The sequence below is a fragment of the Nicotiana sylvestris genome, chromosome 2, assembly GCF_000393655.2.
Source record: "Nicotiana sylvestris chromosome 2, ASM39365v2, whole genome shotgun sequence".
Taxonomy (NCBI): domain Eukaryota; kingdom Viridiplantae; phylum Streptophyta; class Magnoliopsida; order Solanales; family Solanaceae; genus Nicotiana; species Nicotiana sylvestris.
The window spans coordinates 123,899,973-123,916,216 of record NC_091058.1 but is presented as its reverse complement, the minus strand read 5'-3'; the positions used below and the strand labels follow the sequence as shown (position 1 = coordinate 123,916,216).

General features: G+C 34.2%; 1 protein-coding gene and 1 long non-coding RNA gene across 2 annotated transcripts; one reads left to right on the top strand and one right to left on the bottom strand.

Moving 5' to 3' along the window:
- Positions 1–1,698: 1,698 nt before the first annotated feature.
- Positions 1,699–6,398, bottom strand: LOC104238637 (MYB-like transcription factor EOBII). The gene is made up of 3 exons (XM_009793053.2): positions 5,713–6,398; positions 5,473–5,602; positions 1,699–2,264 (listed from the first exon to the last, which is right to left on the bottom strand). The coding sequence occupies exons 1-3, from the start codon at positions 5,846–5,848 to the stop codon at positions 1,952–1,954; spliced, it is 579 nt and encodes a 192-aa protein (XP_009791355.1). The 5' UTR covers positions 5,849–6,398; the 3' UTR covers positions 1,699–1,951.
- On the top strand, positions 2,272–4,535 carry LOC138886533 (uncharacterized). Its single transcript, XR_011405481.1, has 2 exons — positions 2,272–3,006; positions 3,709–4,535. It is a non-coding gene; the product is annotated as an uncharacterized lncRNA (long non-coding RNA).
- Positions 6,399–16,244: the final 9,846 nt, after the last annotated feature.

Here is a 16,244-nt window from a genome sequence, read left to right as displayed (position 1 = left end):
TGAGTTTCGCTTGATTTCGACGTTTAATATTTTGTGTTGAGATTAACAACGAGGGGAGAAAACCACATACTGAATATATAGTTGAAGCCCGTAATGCTTGTATAAGCTAAGGTTGCAAATGCACGATATATAGAACACTGTCTTGAAGGACCCGTATTTCACCTAATTTTATTTCCTTATCAAAAATCTGAAACTAAATAAAAAAAGAAAAGAGGTTTAAGTTATTTATACTGATATCGAAAAAAAGTATTTTGCGCTATTACTATAGTTTAACATTTTATAATATGTTATTCACTCCATATTATTTTTGTCAATTTAACAATTATAATAATAATCATCGAGATTTACTTGTAATTACGTTATAACTCAACAAACATAAAAGACACATGGTAGAAGGGGTTCACAAATCAATTTCATCTTCTATACAACCAGCTAATTCTGAAAGCTCACACTAATTGATAATAATGACAAAAAGCAATTAAAGAACGACTTAGACAATTGTCCAACAAAGAAATCAGTTTACATGTATCACACGACAATGACATACACCATGACAAGGACAGTTAGCCTTCGTAAACAAGAATCAGGCCTAACACTAAGTTATGAATAGTTAATGAATTGCTAAATTAAGGTTGTTTTGGAAGTTTATTCTTTGCTCGCAAGTAACTTACACTAAGGGAAATAAAGTAATAGTTGAAAAGATGAAATAATTAATTAATATGATGAAAAAAAGTAGATGTGAACTGATAGGATAGGGACCATGTGGAGACTTCCTTCGGAGGATTCAAGAGTTAGGCTTACGTCGAACTTCAAACATGCAAGGCCATGCACAAATATAGTTAAATATGGAAAGCAACGATTGATTTTGCCAAAAATAGCTATGTTGCCTTTCCGTGTGTCCATTTTCAATTAATAAAGTTCGGTATATGCTGGAGATGAATATTTTTATGCTTGTTTTATTATCTATGACTATATATATGTGTCATATTCTCTTCACGCATGCCCCATATTTCTTCATGATGCATTTCTTTGCATTCTATTTTTTTAAATACTAATAATGTAAAAAAAATTATTCACATAAAAAATACTTAAAGATAACTACAATAATAAGCGAAATTAAATATTTAAAAGACTCATAATACAAGTAACTTTTTGCATTTAAAATTCATTTACGCTGACATTGGATATTAGGTACGAGCAATTATTCTTACACTGACCCTAAAGGCTAATCCTCTAGGACACAAATCGAAGCTTAATGTTCCAGAAAAATTGTGAAAGTACCAAACCCCTAATAGCACTTCAGTTGTCTAATCACATTGATGTCTTTGTCAAACAGATTAAATTCCCATCTACAAATTACTTAGCTTAATTAGATGAGTAGTTGGTGAGTTGCATTTTCCTCAAATGATTACTGCAAGTACACTAGAACTGTATTAAGTCGGCTAACGTCGGATTAAATATATTTTTGAGAGCAGATTAAGACACATAATCATTGCTTGACCATGACTTTGTTTTGTAACTTGTAACTAGACTTGATCAATACAAAATCATTAAAAGAAGGCTTTGAAAAGCGCTTATTTGATGGATTAGGTAACTAGTTGAATCTCCTTTGCCAAAAAATTGAATTTACTTTTAAATTATGTATATTGATGGTTTATTCCAAACTATAAGAAAAGCTTCTAGCGTAGTAATAAAGGGTTAATAAAATCATATATAGCCACCTCCACGCATCTATTATATATTATATGAACAGGGGTTATATTAGAGTTTGTTGTATTACACAGTGAACACTTAACTCAGGAACCACAATATGGGGGGATATATTATGGGGAATTTTAGCAATCTATATATAGTGTGCTAGCTATTTATATCTAGCAGCTTAAGTTTATAGTAGGTACTAAGTGGGGTTCAATCTAGGGTTTAACTCAAATTAAAATATTCAACAACATACTTAATCGCCGTTAAGCAATTGCATGGACCAGATATCCTCCATGCTCCAAATGTTGTCATTTGTTTCAGTGAGAAAAGGGCCTTGCAAAGTAGTGTCAATATTCGCAGAGTATGAAGTTGGAGAGTAAGCCTCTGCCGGACCAGCAGACGACATATGGCTACTGCTTCCTTCTTGATGATCATTTTGCTCAGAATTAGCTACTTGTCCATTCATGTTTTCTGCTTGCTTTATGTGCTTCTGAATCCTTGTCCTCCAATAGTTTTTTATCTCGTTATCTGTTCTTCCTGGCAAATGCTTTGCAATTTTTGACCACCTGTGTCAAAAACGGATTCAATATTTAGAGTTAGTGCACGAGTTTCGAGCTGAAAGTAATGGATTCAGTTTAATCTGCCCTAATTCTGCATGTGACATCTACGCGCACCATATATTACAACATTATCAACTGCGATATTTCAACGGAAAAAGAGGATAATGTAACAAGAACAGACAGTAAGTAATTATTTAACAAGAACAATTGCAAAAAGTCCTATTGTTAACACTTAATCTTCAGTAAACTTCTAGTAACATCTTTAACGTGAGACTGAAAAATACATGGTTAATAGATCTGCTATAGCAATTTTATAACATACTAATCCAATAAAGCAATAATATAAAGTATTAATTTTTCCCCCCCTAAGATGTTGGTAAGAGTGTCAATATGTTCATGGCCCACAAAGTTAGATTACAGGTTTTTCATAATTGAAATAAGCATTTCAATCACGTTTGTTGTTGACAAATAATGCCTGTCATGTTCTGTGGTTGAAATTCAAAGTCACGTTTGCCTCCTTCTCCTATATATTTATTTAAACGAAACTCAAACTTACAAAACGTTGAAACAAAAGAAATCCTCCTCACAGGACACTTACAACTTCTCCAATAGTAGAGTCACCAATGCCTCCAAAAGAGTAACAAATTGAAAGAAATCATCAAATATTAGAGTAAGCTGAAGACGATGCCAAGCTGATGAAGAATACAGACGTCTTTGCAATGCCTAATCGTCGTCAACTAGTTTTATGGTAACGTTACACTATCACTAGCCACATAATATAATAAATACAGTAGTACGTGTTATGTTACATTATATAAACTAGTATCGTTCAATATTTAAACCCAAATTTTTGAAGAAAAAAAATCAATTTTGATGATTGTCACATTTAATTGTATATACTCAGTCACACATCAAAACCTCCAAGAAATAAGAGGAGAATAAAATATCTTTTCCTTTAATGTCTTGCAATTGAGGAAAAGAAAATATATTTCATAAACGACTTCTTGACTGATGAAATAAAGCCTATTTTGTGGCAGTTAGGATTTGACTAGCAGCTGATGACTTCATAAATAAACAACAACAAAAATTGTCTGCTATCACTTTTGAAAATGCAATTTGTCAGCCTTGTAAAATTTCTTGCATTATATATCTAGTGATTAATTTTGTGGGCCAAGCTAGCTAGTGTCTTCTTTTTGTTTCTGTTTTTTCCTTTAAGCATGCAGAAACAAGTACTAACAAAGTGGTTATCTTAACCTCATGTCAACATATAATAACTTAATAAATTATTAAAAAACATAATTTTAATTAGTTAATTGCAATTTATATCTTAACACAGGCTAGCAATTTCTTATTGGATTCTAGTTTTTCAATCATGGTGTTAAAACACTGACGATCTTGTTTTTACATACTAACTATTTTTTGTTATGTTTAACTATCTTTGTATCCCAAGCCCATTAATTCGACTAGTTTAGATTTGTGCCAAGAAGGTAAAGCACAAGTTATCAAGAAAATCTTCATTCTTATCACTCAAATTCAAGATATCTAATGGTGGAGAGATCACAATCATCCAATGGGATTAATCATGTAAGTACTTCCTCGTTTCAATTTAGATGACACACTTTTCTTATTAGTCTGTTTTAAAAAGAATGACACATTTCTATTGTTAAAAATAATTCAACGTTAAACTTTTCACTTTACTCATTTTACCTTTAATGAGAAACTTTTACAACCACACAAATATCATGACCCCACAAAGCTTTTATCCCTTAAGCTTTTAAGATCACAAGTTTCAAAAGTTTCTAATTTTTTTCTTACCTCATCTAAACCAAAACATGAAGTATTATACAAGTAAAATTTCTAATGTACGGAAAAGGGGCCCATTGTCTTTAAATACCAACAAAAACATAAGGTAGCTGTCAATTTCATAAGCAACTTGGAGGTGGGAGCTTCTCTTTGAAAACTAGAGACTAGAGATAGCAGTTAAAGGGCTTGACATGTGACTAAAATGAAATCGGTTCTTCTAAAAACGGAAACTTCTATCTTTCTGGCTTTCTTTGAAAACGTGTTCTATATCCACTGCTATTATTATTATGTAAGACCGAATCCTTGTCTCACCACTGTCCTTTTCTACTTAGTTTAATTGGAAAACAAATGAAGTACATGTAATCATATTCTTAAAGCGTAATTTTCTTTCTAATAATAATTGTGGAAGTGACATTGTTATCACTTCATACAAGTTAATCAACATCCCAAGCTTGCCTTTAATGTGATTATTAGCCTAAAGATCTATCTTAGGTTGTCAAACTCAAGTAATAAAGCACTTTTTAAAAAAAGAATAAAGCATAAAATGGTTTTAAAAATAATTTCCTTAAAATAGAAAATAATACAAAATGTGCTTTATCATTAAGAAAAAAAAAATACTTGAACAAAAAGAGCTTCTTGTATGGGAAATAAATTCTCCAAAAACTGTATGTTTTATTATTAGTATGGTTTCTTTAGTATATATACTCCCTCCGTTCCAATTTAAGCGAACCTATTTGACTAGGCACGGAGTTTAAAAAAAAATAAAAACTTTTGGAATTTGTGGTCCTAAACAAGTCAAAAAGGGGCCCAGAGTGTTTGTGTGATTATAAAAGCTTCTCATTAAGGGTAGAATTGTAAGTTTAAGCTAAATTGTTACCAAATTTAGAAAGATGTCATTTTTTGGAACGAACCAAAAAGGAAATAGGTTCACATAAACTGGAATAGAAGGAGTACTATATAGCTCGATAATAGATCTGAAAAATAAGCTTAAGAAAAGGAAAATAATCATTTTTAAATTTTATTCATGGAAGACATAGGGTAGATGAGTGGTTTAGGAAGAAGAACTTTTGATAGGACCAAAAAAAATAAAGGGAACAAAATTTAGCTGCCGTAGCTATAGATTATATTCCCCACGTTTCAATTCTAAGATCTTCAGTACGTAGCCATAAACATATAACACGTTTTAAATACTCACTTTCTTTCATTCCAAATCTAGTACCACGATGAACAGGTTATGGGTCACAGCCACGAGATTAGAATCATTTTTGACAATATTTTGAGCGGCTCTCTTTGTCCACTCAACAAATGGGAGAATCAAAACTTGATGGAAAAAATTCCATCAGTTTCCAATTTTTTCTTTTGCAATTGAATTTTAATTATTTTATGTACTACGATCTTTAGAAATACTCACCTGTTTCCCCACTTAGCATGCAGTTCCATTATCAAAAGTTGTTCTTCAGGTGTAATATTTCCCCTCCGGACATCAGGCCGGAGATAATTTAGCCACCGGAGCCGACAGCTTTTTCCGGTACGTTTGAGACCTAGAGAAAGAATATTGAGACATATAAAATAGTGTTCCTACATATAACAAAATGATATCTAGGGTTTTGTTACTGACAAAGGAATTAAGGGGAAAAAAGGGAAAAATTACCAGCAGATTTAGCTAAGGAATTCCAAACACCTTCACCATGATTAGCAATGTAGTTAATGAGAATTAAATCCTCTTCCATAGTCCAAGGTCCTTTCCTCACTTCAACATCTTGAGAGTTGCATGGTTTTTTATCCATCTTTTAAAAAACAAATGAAGAAAAAAGGAGAGAGAGGAAGAGATATGGGATAGGAGTGAAGATATGGTACTTTGTGACAAGGAACTAATGTGGTTGGGCAGATATTTATAAGGGTTGGCTAATAATAAAATTTGCTACCAGTAATTTAGTCTTTAATTTTTGCGACATAAGAGAGCTTTTAACCTAACTTGCTTTATTATAAAATCAAAATAATCTTCATATAACTCTTTAATGAAGACTTTGTAATAGACTTAAAACTATGCCGGCATACATGACAGCTGTTGATGTTATCATGCATGGTCACGATTTGTACCTCCGCCAGCAGTGCACAATTCTAGAATGATATTTCCTTGCTCTTAAAAGGCACCACGGTATACTAAGCTTTCGCTATGCGTGGGATTCCGGTGCACTAAGCTTCGGTTATGCGTGAGATCCCGGGAAGGGCCGGACCAAGAGGCTATTTTTACGGCTCGAATCCGTGACCTTCTGGTCTCATGGTAAGAATTTTACCAGTTATGCAAATATGCTCCCTTTCGATATGTGTGAGATCTCGGAAAGGGCTGGACCAAGATGTTATTTCCACGGCTCGAACTCGTGACTTTCTGGACACATGGTAACAACTTTACCAGTTACGCCAATGCTCCCCTTTGATATTTCTTTTGTTTTATTTTATTTAATATCATTTGACTAGGAGTACTAAAAACTAACTTGTACTTTATATTTACACTAAATCAATAGGTACATAATATGTGTTTATATATACAATTATTTCACTTAATTATAATTAATATTACGGTATATATTTGGTGCAAACACCTACTGCAGCTAAATTTTTACCTTTAGACTAGGTATAAAGCAAATATTAAATTAATGTAGATATAATTTGATAGAAAATATCATACAAAAATTTAAGAATAATAAAGCTAAAGGAAAATGTGATTCTTAAAAGTTGTGTTAATAATATTTTTATATCTCATTTTTGACACTATCATTATTTGGGAGTCAAAAGTGCTTTTTTCTTGACTATAATTTAAATATTTGGACTTATTAATTATCTTAATTTATACTCTTTTTGTTTTAATTTGTTTTATTTGTCCTACTTTGACTTGACACAAAGTTTTAATAAGAGAGGAAGACTTTTAAACTTGTGGTATTAAACATGCCTTAAAATTTGTGTGACTATAAAGCTTTTGAAACTTATGATCTTAAATAAGTTATAATATTTGTATGGCTATAATTAAGGAAATATATGAATGTGTAAATTTTTTTTGGAACGAACTAATAAGAAAATAGTGTCAATCTATTGAAATGGGAGGACTAGTACTTTTCACGTATGCAGTTTTAAATATGAAAATTTTATTTTAAAAAACCTTATAAATCTATGCCCGGATTTACACAAAAAGGAAGTATTAGCAGTAGAATGATACCAACGTACATGTCGATACATATCAAAATAGAAAGAGTATCATAACATATGGAATTAACGCCATGCAAGATAAAATCCAAAAATTTCCATCCCCTCACCCCCTCAATTTTTCTTAGCTGTTTTTGGTTTATTATTGAGTTTGTACAGTACTATACAAGGAATATTATGGAGTACCATTAATTCTACTAAGTTTAAAGGTATTAATTGAGGAATAAAACACACCATCTCACGTGCACTATGCATGCATGTCGATCGTACGGATAGCTAAGGCTACTAACTTTGGAAAAAGAAAAGAGTAGGTAAAATAGAAGAAAGCTATGCTGCATTTGCCTAAAAATATGGAAGACGATTTCATTAACTTTTGTCAAAAGAAAAAAGAAAAGCCTGGGAACGCAAGCCATAAGCTCATCATATTATGGCAGACGTATTCACAGTCTCGGTTTCTCTTTGTTATAATATGCATGACTGCCTACTCAATTCGAAAACAGAAAACATTAGTTCAAAAAGAACCTTCATATAATTTACATTTCTAACTAAGGAAGTTTCAGCTGTTTGAAACAGAGATATGCTTGTTAAACCGTACATATTTATGTGAATAAGCTATTGTTTTATTTGATTTAACTCTCACAGTAGCCGTACGTCCTATTCAATGCACTGACATACACAGTGTTTTCTTAGATCGAAAATGAAGTAATGACTCCGTTCTAATTTATGTGAATCTGTTGACTGAGCACGGAGTTTAAGAAAGAAATGAAGACTTTTGGAATTTGTGGTCCTAAACAAGTCCAAATGGGACCCAAAGTATTTGTATGGTTATAAACGCTTCTCATTAAGGATAGAGTTGTAACTTTAAGCTAAATTGTTACCAAATTTAGAAAGGGTTCATTCTTTTTGGAACGGACCAAAAAAGAAATAGCACTGGGACAGAGGGAGTAGTATTATGACTGTGGATTTTGCAAACGGTTCAAAGAATTACTCCAAAAATTAATAGCTTAAATTTCATAATTTGACTCATAAAGTATCGTAGGTGAAACGGGAACAAAATGTCACCACTGTTATTACTGGTTTTAAATGTTGAACTGGATATAGGTGCAAAACATTTGGAACGTTGAAGGCATAATACATTTAAGAGTTTAACTATATTGTAAAGAAATTTTTGTGTAGGTAGTTATTCGTTTAAATTTTTATAAGATTATTATACAATTTAATATGGTGTTAGATTAAATAGAGCTCTTTAGTTCAAATCTCGTCGCTACTCATTAAACAAAAATATCACGTGTTGTCCCATAAAAAAAAAGGAAAAGATCCAAATTTATCCTTCTACTTTTGAATATTATTTACATCTAACCTCCGTTATACTATTCAGCCAAATTTACCCCTATCATCAACAAACTTTTAAAAATTACCCCTCACTCCGTCAGGTGACCCCAAATCTCCCAAATTATTTTAGTTAAGTCACTTATTCTTCTTCTTGATCCACTATTTTTAAAATAATTGGCATTTACATGCTTTCTTAATTGGAAAAAAAAAATAAAAATAAAAAAGAATTTTAAAACAATGTAGCACTTAGTAAACAAAGTATAGTAAGTTAAAGAATCTAAATTAGGTAGCTTGTCTAAATTTTAAAAGTATTTACAACACCTCAACTTTAATGAATTTGTTCCACCAAATATACGAAGACTTTGCAAGTATTAGTGATAGAAGTTAAAGTTTCTCGGAGATTTTGCATTGTTCAAATTCAACTTTACTTTAATCAAATGCCTACGCAATGTGCACTATTAAGTTTGTGGACTGAACTCAATACTTACTAGACAATTTCAAAATATATTCGAATATACATGGACATACATGATGATTAGCCGCATATAATATACTATAACAAATAGACCCACAAAATTCTGCGGTGTGTTCATGGTTGAAAATTATAAAAAATTTAAACCAATTCAAAAACCATTAGCAAAGAAGAGAAGTGGGTGCAGTGGTAATTAAAAATATTCATGAATATTTTGTATAGTTTAGAGCATTTGCCATTCTCATTAATAGAAATTTCTGAAAATACTGGATCAAGAAGAATAACAAATGATTTAACAAAATGGGATTTGGGAGATTTTGAATTACCTAACGGACTGAGGGGTAATTTTTAAAAGTGTACTTACTGATGATAAGAGTAAATTTGACCGAATAATATAACGATGATTAGACGTAGACAATATTCAAAAGTAGAGAAATAAATTTGGACGTTTTCCCTAAAAAAGAATCAGGTCCGCTTATATAAATTAGGACATACTTTGTTCTTAAAGGATCCATGACGACTTTGACCTGGTTTGATTGTAAATTATGCCCTGGCAATTAAGTCCCAGCTTAATAATGTATCTCAAGTTACTACAAATTATATTTATCAGTTTAATTATCAATGTTAAAAGATCACATTCATGGGAGGATAATCGAAAAAATCATAACTGAACACTCCCCAATAGGTCAACGAGGACAAGAAAAGGTATCTAACAAATTAGGGACAATCCTTTCAAAAGTTAAAAAGAAGAAATTGAAGAATTTTTCCAGAACAAAAGCTTTTCCCTGTATACTGGATTTTCTATAAATTTACTCTAGTACCACGTACTGTTACATCTTTATCTACTTTGGGAAGTAAGAAGGCACTGATTACCTATGATTCACTGTTGAATATTCAGGCTTAAATATGAGGTTTTGTCCTTTAGAGTACAAGAAGTTAAGTCGGCACAAAGGCCCTGAGGATGTCAAAATCAAGACTGGCAGAGTGCACTACGTCTTTTCTCCATCCCTTCCTTTTTTATATATCTGAGACAATTGATCAAAAATATCTCTCACTCCAGCTTATTAATTAAAAAATTACATTGCTGCTAAAATCAACATGAATATTATAAAATATAGCGTCCGATCACTCTCTAGGGATAAACTTCACTAGGCCGATTAATTCAAATTTATGTCAGTAGATTTGATGATTATGTGTTCTACATTAAAAGATTCTTTATTCTCAAAACTCAACATGAAACCTCTGAACGTGGTTGGAGTGATCAATCTCAACCATACCACAATCCTCCGTTGTTGTTTTAGTATCATTCAATTTTAAAGATCATATTAGAAATTAAGATTAATTCAAAGAGACGAAATGTTATAGCGGATTAATCCAATTCAAGTATCTTTTGAGCAGTCTAGTCCTAGTAAAAGTGATGAATTGTGGAATTAGGTGTAAACAGTTGTTATCCACTCAAAATGCTATCAAAGAAAGACAAGAAGGGACAAATTATGACCTATTACAGTGTGAAGTGCTGTTTAGGCTAAAATATTAATGGATCTTCCTCCTTACATGACTGATTCCTAACTTAGGGCACCCACCCCCTCTTTAGGACCCTGACCCTCCCTTTATATATATATATATATATATATATATATATATATATATATATATATATATATATATATATATATATATATATATATATATATATATATAATGGCATCCATCTTCAACCACTCATATAACTCTATGTTTATCATCCACTTGTCTTCTTAATTTTCCTATTCACAACTGTATAGAACTTGACATTTCCTTTGAATACTTCATTGGAAACGATACTACTTTCGGCAAATACCGTTCTCCCCCTTTTTCTTTCGTTTGTTCTTTCTATTATGTGGCCATAAGTTAATATTGTCTTGATAAGATATGTAATTCCTATATCCGTAAAAGAATATCACGATTACAACTACAACAACAACAGTAAAAATCTCACAAGTGGAGTCTGGGGAGGATAGAGTGTACGCATACCTTACTCCTACCCGGGGGATACAGAGGTTGTTTCCAAAAGACCCTCGGTTCAAGAAAAAGAAAAGAAACAATAGACAAAAGATCAGTAACAGTAATAGAAGCCAAAAAAATAAAATAATATCAGCATCGTAAGAAACAAAAAAGCAATAACAGTAACCAGTACTAATGCCATAGGAAAAAGTGTGGCAGCTACGTAAAACACTAACAACCCAAGGCAAAACATAATTAGCCTAGTCCCGCCCCCGGAAACAAAGTAGAAAAACGCTCGACTCCCTCCTAACCTACAATCCTAATGCTTGACCTCTACACCTTCTATCCAGACATAATCAACCCTAACGATTACAACTACTTGGTCTAATTTTATTTTAATTTGACTGTGATTTTTTAATTAAAGCCGGGGATCTAAGTGAAAATAGTGAAAGAATAAGAAGGTGAAAATAACGAGGTATATGAATTAATCGACACATTTTTAATCCACACGTATGCCGAAATATAGGTGTGTTGACCCTTATACTTTAAATTTTACTTTAAATACTCCTACTAATATCTTTATTTTTGTGTCATAAACAACAGTGCAAACAATTCATTGCCACACTCTTTCGATCTCTCTCTCTCTCTCTTCTTTTTAATTTATTCGTATTTCAAAAGTGTTGATGATCCATTGAGAAGCTACCCCTCAAAAAAAGAGATCAGAATTTTGGACAGCACTGTTTATTTAAGTTTTATGTAAAAATAGAAATTCCGTCTGCCTATTTATTAGAGCATTTTCGAGTAACAAATGACAAAATCTCGACAAGCCAGAAGATAAAAAGAGTTCTTGAAAGGACATCACATTACAGAGTGCTTTATTTCGGATAAGTTAATTAGCTGAATTAGACCTCTTCAAGAATATTTGAAAAAAGAAAATGGAAACTGGCACTATATGCTGCCACATGGACCATCCAAATTATTGCCACATGGACTGTTTCCAATTAAGGCTACACTTGAATGTTAATACTAGTGGAAACGTTAATTACTCTTGTACTTTGAAGCAATTAAGTACAAAGGGGCATGTTCTTTGTGGGATATTGCTAGCATTTCTTTCTGTAAATGGAGAAAAAGACCATAACTTAAAGGAAAGCCAATGGATAATAATTTCCATGGCTTCTTTTCTTTTTCAAAGATTTCAGTGATTAATTAGATAATAACAAGTGTTGGAAACTACTTTGCACAGGGAGGGGCTTTACTCCTGACCTCATATTCATGTTATGGCTAATACACGCTCTACATGTATAAAATTAGAATGGGACTATAAACCACTAAACTAGAAGGACTCTTTAATTAATCCAACATTATTTTGCTGGTTGATTTTTAATATGTCGATTTCAACTTCATAATTAGTACAAAGATTTCAATGTCATTACAGAACACAACAGTGACATTAGAGATAAGTGTTGGTAATTTTCTATTTTTGGTTACAATTACCGTTTCAATTAGTTGGTACATAGCTTATATACCGAATTGCTTGCATTAAACTAAAATGAGTTAGTTTTGTTCAACAAATTTTCTCAGGTGTCATTGCTAAGACACAAAGAAACCTATGTCCAGTTTAAAGAGAAATGCGATTCGTTTGTCTGTTAACATGTATTATCTTTTCAAATGACTTTACAGTTAGAGAAGCAAATTTAAAAGTTTAAACACTATTACTATTGTATACAGTTGAAATCAGGTATGCCCGATTTTCCGGGCTTGAGGGGTTGCTTTAAGCCCGAGTTCAAGTAAGGTCGAGTTCGAGCTCAATGGACCAGACTCGAGCTTGAAGACAAAATGCAATGCCCCAGGATCTAAGTGCGCGAGGAACATCAGAGCCAAGCACGACCGGCTCCGAGATGGTGCCGTTGTGAGTTTGTTACAGAAGGACATGATTCCCCCCACGTCCCCAAGATAATGGCGTAAATTACGGAATAGATTTGTACGAATCAGTACAAATCCGTACTAGGCGGTTATACAGCCGTCCCAATAAGATTCTTTACTGTAAATGGAAATGTACCTTATTTAGGGTTTCTCCTATTATATAAAAGGGACCCCAATCATTTGTAAGGATCATCTGATCATTGACAAAGAACATACTATCCTACTTTTCTCGCTTACTGTTCATCAGAGCTGTCCTTTAGCTTTATTGTTCTTGCTTTATTGTTCTCGCCTTATTGTTCTTAACTCATCTCTAGGTCATTAGTCTCGAGGTGGATACTGCTTAAATAACACTGGTTTGATTCATTCATTTCTCTGATTTATACTTTATACTTCTTGAATATTAATTGGTATTAAACTAAATCACATATCTTTAAAATCACAAATCAAATTTAATTGTTACTCGTATTTTCGAGGTAAACAGTTTGGCGCCCATCGTGCGGCTAAAGATAATAATGATTATTTCATAATTGATTCTGATAACACACGATATTTTTACAATTTTTCTTGTCAAGAATTTTTGATTCTCTGGATTAAACATGTCAAACTCGCAAAACGCACATGTTCATGACAACGAAGGTATTGTATTTCATGGAGAAAACAACAATATAGGGGTCGGTGTACCACCAATAAACCCTAGGGAAGTGCCAAATATGGAACCAGTTGATATTAGTTCACACATTGCTCTAAACGCGGATTTAGGCATGACCCAGGGGAGAGTGTATGTAGGGAAGCCTAATTTGGTAGCCAAGGAACACAAGGAATATGAGATGGAGGAGTTAGCCTCCAAATGATATTCGAGATGTTGTAAGCTTAACAAATTGCCATCGCTCAACTTCAAACTCAGAATAAGACTCCGAGTATAGATGAACCAGAAAACACTCGGCGAGTTGAACCAGGGCCAGAGAGATCAAACGAAAATGGCTCGGGGACTGACCCCACCATTATGAGAATGCTCGAAGAGCTCACCAAGAGGATCGAGTCTGGAGAAAAGAAGATTGAAGACAATGACAAAAAGGTGGAGACTTATAACTCTCATGTTGATCAAATACAGGGGGCACCCCTAGTTTTGAAAAGTTTAGATGCAAAAATATTCATACAAAAACCATTCCCTCAAAGCGCGGCTCCGATGCCCATTCCCAAAAAGATTGGCATGCCCAATATACCCAAATATAATAGGACAACCGACCCTAACGAGCATAGTACTTCATACACTTGCGGGATCAAAGGAAATAACTTCAATGACGACGAGATCGAATCAATATTGTTGAAAAAGCTTGGGGAAACATTATTGAAAGGAGCCATAATTTGGTACCACAACTTGCCCCCAAACTCTATCGATTCATTTGCTATGTTAGCAGATGACTTCGTGAAAGCACATGCCGGGTCCATAAAGGTGGCAACGAGGAAATCAGATGTTTTAAGATAAAATAGAGGAACGACGAGATGTTAAGGGAGTTCGTGTCCAGGTTTCAGATGGAGAGAATGGAACTACCACCGGTCTCCGATGACAGGGCAGTACAAGTTTTTATGCAGGATTTGAATGAACAAAGTTCGATCGCGTCCCGACAATTAAAGTAGGATCTGATCGAGTATCCAGCTGTGACGTGGTCAGATGTGCATAACCGTTATTAATTGAAGATCAGGGTTGAGGACGACCAGTTGGGAGCTCCATCGGGCTCAGTTCATCCTAATAGATTGGCAGCCAAGCCCCCGAGGAATACAAATGGGGAATCAAAATCGAACAGGGAACGGTATCAACTATATGTCGATCAGAGAAATAACGGTTCAGGTCGTAACACTCCTCAGAACGATCGGAGAATGATCAAGGACAAAGCTCTCGGGGACTCGTCAGTAAGAATGGGTTCGACAAACATACAGACCGCGTAGAGGCACCTCAATTATCGGAGTATAATTTCAGTGTGGATAGATGGGGGATTGTGTCAGCTATTGGAAGAATCAAAGACACCAGGTGTCCCAGGCCTATACAAACCGATCCTTCTCAAAGGAGTCCAAACTTGATGTGCAAGTATCATGGCACACATGACCATAGAACTGAAAACTGCAGGCAGCTAAGGGAGGAGGTAACTCGGTTGTTCAGCGAGGGTCACCTTCGAGAATTTCTTAGTGATCGGGCTAAGAATCACTTTAGGAAGATAGATGCAAGCAGAAAAAACGAGCAGGAAGAACCACAACATGTAATCCACATGATCGTTGGTGGTGTCGATATCCCACAAAGGCCCATGTTCAAACGCACCAAGGTGTCGATCACCAGAGAAAAATGGACTCGGAGCTATGTGCCCGAGGATGTCCTATCATTTTATGACAAGGAAGTAGAAGGCATATCTCAGTCGCACAACGGCGCCCTTGTAATTTCTATTCTTTTAAATAAAATTCAAGTTAAACGTGTTCTAGTGGACCCAAGTAGCTCAACAAACATAATCAGATTGAGGGTCGTAGAGCAACTCGGCCTACAAGATCAGATTATACCTCCATCATGGGTCCTAAATGGCTTCAACATGGCAAGCGAAACAACAAAAGGGGAGATAATCATACCAGTAAACGTAGTCGGGACCATACAAGATACAAAATTCCATGTCATCGTAGGTGACATGAGGTATAATGCACTCCTCGGGAGACCATGGGTACACAACATGAGGGCAATACCTTCAACTCTTCATAAGATGATGAAGTTCCCAACAGAGGATGGTGTGAAAACAGTTTACGGAGAGCAACACGCTGCAAAGGAAATGTTTGTAGTCGATGAAGTGACACCGATACCAGAGCCTTCGACCTCGAAAAAATAGAACACCAAAGGTAAGCAGGCAGCTAAATAGCAATCATCGCTCCTAGCCTCGACGGAATCGGAGCAACAGGTAATCGAAGACGAAGAAGAGGATTTCCTTACTCCTCGAACTTTCGTCGTTCCCAAAGAGTCCAATGCAACCAAGTCAACGGTCGAGGAACTGGAGCAGGTCATACTGATTGAATACATGCCTAAAAGAAAGGTATACCTGGGAACGAGATTAACCCCCGAACTCAGAAAGAAACTCATTCAGTTTCTTATTGATAATATTGATTGCTTTGCTTGGTCCCATTAAGATATGACAGGAATTCCACCGAAAATATCAACACACAGGCTAAGCCTCGACCCGAAGTTCAAACCGATCAAGCAAAAAAAAAGGCCCCAGTTCGAGGTGAAGCACGCATTCATA